Consider the following 6,206-nt stretch of genomic DNA (forward strand, 5'->3'; position numbering starts at 1 on the left):
TCACTCATTGGTTCACTTAGCCCTCGCCCCGCCCAGAAAAGCGTCAAAGCATTGGTCACTTCCTGTCGCCAGGATGACCCTCCCTCCATCCCTAATTGGTTGATACGTAATATTTACAGTCTATGGTTGATACCCTGCAGCCTGGCGGTGAATTAGAAAACAGTCAAAGCTGCTGTGATGCATTTTGTACTTTAAACAGCGAACTGCGGGGGAAATGATGGTTTAAGTGGACATTACCCAGCCAGTCTGTGTTGCCTGAGGTATTATAGTTATGTTAGGAAGGTAGGGAAGCAGACAAATAGGCAAGGTGCCCTACTGCCTGGCATCAGCCTGGCATCAGAATATCGAGATTTTTAAACGCAGTCTTAAAACTCATTTATTCAGTCTGGCTTTTATATAGTGTTTTATATCAATTCAAATATTAACATTACTGTATTGTAATGTTAATGTTAACTTCTCAAACGTAAAATTAATCTCCCTGTTAAGGTGAAGTCGAAGGAGCCCCTGAAGTCCCCAAAAGTACAAAAATAATTATATTACACTAACAAATATTATCTTGTCACACAAGATAATGACCTCTGTGCACAAAAAAATATATATTGGGGACTTCAAGAGCTCCGTAGAAATTATTATAACCATTCAATGTATCCTATTTATTCAATTCAGACTGACTGCAAGCACTGATGAGCGGTCATTGTATTGTAGCCACTAGTGCAATTCAATGTTTCCTTCAGCATCAATTAATCCTATTTGTATAACGCCAATGTATAACAAATGTTATCTCAAGACACTTTACAAAAAGAGCAGGTAAATACCCTTTGTTATATAATCTACAAAGACCCAACATTAATCCATCATGAGCACTAAAAGCAACATTTAGCACAGTTATAGCATAGACTGTAAAAAGTGGCAAGGAAAAAGTAACGACGTCTAAACCTCGAGCTGAACCATGAACTCATACAGTACAGGAGTGGAGATGAAAGTGAGGCATTGACCTATTTCTCTATTGCTTTTTTTTCAAAATGTGTTGAATAGAAGTACTCGGGGATCAGGACGTGAATCGAAATTGAGTTAAAATCATGTTACAAAATGAACTCCCCGTAGGAAGAACCATTCATTTATTGCGCGCTCGAGTGTGGCGGTGAGGGGTTGTCTTGGAGATAGACGATCTTTGGTGAATACAGTTCACACAGCAGCACGAGCAGTGCAGCAAGAAACATGTCGGAGACCGCGGCTAAACGTGAAGCTAACTGGGTTGAATCTGAAAACTCATCCCGCAAAGTTAAGAGGGCGAAAGCCGACGAGGATAATGGACAAGAAGAAGTTGGAAAGGAATCTGAAGCGGAAAATATTCTGCATGGTTTTAAAACGTGCAAGGTCCTGAGTGATTCTGCTCGGGAGAAAAACATCTTCATCCATGGAAAGGTAAGGTTAAGTTATTTTTAATGTTTCGTACTACGCTATTTGAAAGCACTAAGACAGCTTCACTCATATGAATGTTGTTAAGAGCAATTAAAGTGGCGAAAGGGGGGAAGTTTCTATTGTTGTTACCGTTCAAGGTAGGGAAGGAACTGCATAACAGGGACTTCCGGTTTGATCTTTCAAAATAATAGTCTATCTATAGTGATATAAAATGTGAAGTGTCTTTTCTTAGAAATCAGTTCGACAATGTTTTGCTCACAGTGAGACTGGCGTATGAATATGTGGGTTATCACCGCCTGTAGGCAGACATTAAACATGTCCTCAACAGTTTGCTGATAAAGAGGCTGTGGTTATCCTGGAGAAGACCCCCATCAGAGAGGACACCCTGGCGGACCTCTTCAGTGGTTCAGTGCTGAAGCTGGAGATGAAAAACGACATTTACAGCACATATCGATTACAGGCTCCCCATCATCTTAATGGTACGGTAAAAAAACAAAAAACAGATTGAAGATAATATGAATCCAGCAGCCACTTTGGTGAACTGAAGGCTAGTTATTTAACTTGTTTTATTTGTTTTTATTTACAGAGATAAAGACTACAGTAGTGTGTCCAGCTACAGAGAAGCATATCAAGAAATACCAGCGTCAGGAGAGTTTTCTTGTGGAGGAGACTGGGGAGGACTATGAGTCCATCACTCTGCCCTACATTCAGCAGCAGAGTTTCAGTCTGCAGGTCAGTCTCTTTTTTTCCTTCTTGTTTCTATTTAGTGTTTTTTTTAGCAGAGAACTTGAGCTAGATGGTAGACGTTTCTATGTAAAGAAACCATCAGAGGTAACTTACTTACACACATTCATACGCTGTTGACGAAGCAGTAGGAATCAACTTGGGGTTAAGTGTCTTGCCCAAGGACACATCAGACATTTGGCTGCAGAAGCTGGGGATCGAACCCCTGACCTTCTGGTTTAAGGAGGACCGACTCTACCAACTGAGCCACAGCCGCCCTCAAACATGTATTTGTGGTGTAAAAGATCAATCTTAAAGCTAATATCCATCTGTAGTCTATGCAGGGCCACTAGTGATATGCAGGTTACAGGAAAAAAAAAAGTAAGGTTTAGTAAATCAAAACCTTACTCATACCACATCTTATTAGTTCAAAGTGTGCAGAGCTTATTGTCCTTACAATTTTACATTTAAAATGTTGAATATTTATTTATTTAAAGTATGACTTTTAGTTTCGAGTGGCAGAAGCTCAGTCTGTAGGGACTTGGTTTGGTAACCAGTGGGTCACTAGTATAAATCCCATTATGAACCTAGTCTGGCAATTAGGCTGGTAACTGGAGAGGTGCCAGTTCACTTCCTGGGCACTTCCACTCAGCAAGGCCCCGAACCCCCAACGACTCAGTGCTCTTGTCCGTGTGCAAGCCCTCACTCTGTCATCTCTCCATTAACGAGTGTCTGTTTGTGCATGTGTGTGCATTTATGCCTATGATTGTAAAGCATGTATCAACAACATTTAATGCCTTTTGTGCTTGTTTTACCCACAGTGGGTATACAACATCCTGGAAAAGAATGCAGAGGCTGACAGGATCGTTTTTGAAGATCCTGACCCAAAGGTTGGCTTTGTCCTCCTCCCAGATTTCAAATGGGACCAAAAACAGGTGAGAGTCGATAAATAATTACCACAAGAGAAACCACAGCAAGGGTTTTTGCAGATATCTGATATGACAGTGTTTTCAAACTCAGTTTGCCAGATTGCTGATGCCAATATATGATCATAATTTATATCTTTTATATAAAGGGACGTCTTTTATATAAAGGGACAAATATTGACTTCATTTACATACAAGTCGAACTGACCATACATGAAAGTCGCTGCAGTTTGTTTTTCAATATTGGGTAACATAACATGCCATGTGTATTATCTGTCTTCTTCTTGCAGGTGGATGATTTATACCTGATTGCAATAGCACACTGTAGAGGTATTAGGAGTCTCAGAGACCTGAAGTCCGAGCATCTACCACTGCTGCAGAACATCTTTGAGAAAGGAAAGGTGAGGTTACAAGAATATTCAGGAGAGCAGAAAATGTCATTTTCATTCATCTTCAATCATAATAGTGGAGGTGAAGGTGTCAAATACATCAAAGCAGGTTAATGGCACACCACTATTCCCCTTGACTGTATACAACTGTGCACAGTAGCTTTGCAAACATGATGGCAATAAATAACTATGACTGGTTTGGCTTTTTATTGTTTTTTTGTATCTGTCTGAGAAAAGACGCGATCTGCATAAGATTAACTAATGCACAACTACTGCTAATTATGCCTTACTTTCAAATTCAGTAGTTGTTTTTCCATTATTAATAGAGTAAGGACAGAACATTACAGTAAACAAAGACAATGTGGACTTGCTGACAGTAATATCAATCACAGCAAAAAAATGACAATACCTGTTCATTGTTACTAAGGAGGCCATCATGCAGCGGTACAACCTTCCAGCCAGTAAGCTGAGAGTCTACCTGCACTACCAGCCATCCTACTACCACCTTCACGTTCACTTCACCAAGCTGGGCTACGAGGCACCGGGCTGCGGTGTAGAGCGGGCCCACCTTCTCGCAGACGTTATTCAAAACCTGCAGTCTGACTTCCAGTACTACAAAACTCGGACCCTGTATTTTCCCCTGAGGGCTGAAGACGGACTTCTCAGCAAGTTCAAGGAGTCGGGGAAGCTGTAGCATGCTGCACACAATTACTTGTTTAAATATTTTTGTAGTTTATGTAGTCTTGTGCTCCAGGTGATTTTATTATCATTCTCATATCAGTCCTTCGTCCCTTATGAAAAAGTATAGCATTGGATATAAATATGTTTTTTATATCTTTTCTTAATGGTATAGCTGAATTTTCCTGTCTGAATTAAACCTTATTGTTCTTCTACTCAACCTGTTGATGTGCCATTATTATGCAAAATTATATTATTATAAATGAAAATGGATTTTCGTCAAAACATTGTGATTGTCAGGTTTAGTGGTAGAATTGCATTTTTTATATTTCCAGTAATATAATGTGCAGAAGATGTGTTACTTGCTTTAAGTAACTAAGATTAAACACTAGATGGCAGCATTTGTAATACCATACTGATTTAATTATTGTTTTTCCATTACTGCCTAAATGCAAAATCAAAACAGACTCAAAAACATTGTCTCAGACATCTTTATTTGAGTAGGGTCAATTCATGACAAATGTTATCTCACAACACTTTATAAAAGAGCAGCACTAGACCATACTTATTGTATTATTAACAGAGGTCCCACAGGAATCCACCATTACCCATGCACTTTGCAATACGAAGAGTAGAGAAACAAATCCCCCAAAAAGGCTTTAGTTTTCCAGATACCCCTACCCGAGGTAGAACAAATCACAACCATATGTTTTCACAACTGTAACATGTTTAGTTTATGAAATGGATGGTTGTATAATTTTATTTTACTGCAAAATAACTTTTTGGGATCTTACCAAAAAAAACAAAAATAAACCGCAAGGTGCCAGAAATGGCTATCCAAAACAAAGATAAACAAAATGATTTATAATTTCATTTTTCAGAGCAGATGCCTTACTGCTTTCCCGCTTACAGCCTGTACCTATTGGGAAGATGAATTTAGTAAATTAATACCATGGAAACAATTCTTCACAACAAAATATAAAACAACAATTGACTCATAGCGCAGTCTTGGCTGTGAGGGCTGTTTCGTCATGAGCCTGGGATCCGGCTGAAGATTTCTGCCTAAGGACATAAGGCCATAAGGACGTTTTGTCTTACCACTGTAACTTTTGCTGCTTTGTTAAAGTGCTCATGATTGTTTGACAGATGTGAGAAACTGCCTGACTTCCTTGTATGATACACAGTGGCCCAGAGCATTTAGCTCGTTGATAATTGCCTTGCTCCCAAATTCATGATGTATCATAATGGCAAGCCCTAGTGTTATGTTGGTGTGCATCTTGCATCTTGCATCTTGCAGCATTGTGCCATGATGTCATGGCAGACTGCTTTTACGTAGGTTTTCCTTCAACGAAGGTTCCTCACATCTTTGGACGGTTTAATGTGCATTTTTATCCACACACCATAGAGTCATAGAGTTTGTTGGGTACATAATCCTGACAAGAACAAGAGGACAGATGTCCACTACTCGCATAGAAGCAGGAGTCTTGCCTTACCTCTTCCATGGTGTTCCTCAATACACCTGCTGCAAGGTGTAATATTTAAGTGTCAGACATTGTTGGGTCGCATTCTAAATGCACATCATCACTTTCTTTTTTGTCCTTTTCATTGAGTAGAGCAGCTTCCCTCATCACAAGGCCAATAGGTAAACTGGTTGACCCTACCATTTTACAAGCACAAGTTGGTCTTTGTCGTGATTGAGCAGCTTCTATTTTATCACATGAGTTGAGTGCATTTTCAGATTGCTCTTCAACTCTTTCTACAAGGGCACTCAGTGAGTTTACAGCTATATCATGGGAAGCATCAAAAGCATGTAGATCTTGATATGCCAGCATCCGCAGCAGAATTTTCGGCTTCAAAAATTTCGGCTTCAAAAAAAATGTTGACCGCGGACCTGTCAAAAATTTTCATTAAAAAAATGTTGACTGAGGGCCTATTAAAAAATGTCATAAAAAAATGTTGACCACGGACATGTTTAAAATTTTCATGAATAAAACATTGACCGCAGACCTGTGGAAAGTTTTCATGAACAAAATGTTGACCGCAGAAATAACAAACATTTTCATGAAAA

The 6,206-nt window shown here is 39.4% G+C and overlaps 1 protein-coding gene across 1 annotated transcript; it reads left to right on the forward strand.

The window, feature by feature from the left end:
- The first annotated feature begins 1,133 nt into the window (after nt 1-1,133).
- On the forward strand, nt 1,134-4,358 carry dcps (decapping enzyme, scavenger). Its single transcript, XM_065958908.1, has 6 exons — nt 1,134-1,425; nt 1,751-1,901; nt 2,009-2,154; nt 2,967-3,080; nt 3,362-3,472; nt 3,888-4,358. The coding sequence occupies exons 1-6, from the start codon at nt 1,219-1,221 to the stop codon at nt 4,152-4,154; spliced, it is 996 nt and encodes a 331-aa protein (XP_065814980.1). The 5' UTR covers nt 1,134-1,218; the 3' UTR covers nt 4,155-4,358.
- The last annotated feature ends 1,848 nt before the right edge of the window (nt 4,359-6,206 follow it).

Source organism: Labrus bergylta, chromosome 9, assembly GCF_963930695.1.
Source record: "Labrus bergylta chromosome 9, fLabBer1.1, whole genome shotgun sequence".
Classification (NCBI taxonomy): Eukaryota; Metazoa; Chordata; class Actinopteri; order Labriformes; family Labridae; genus Labrus; species Labrus bergylta.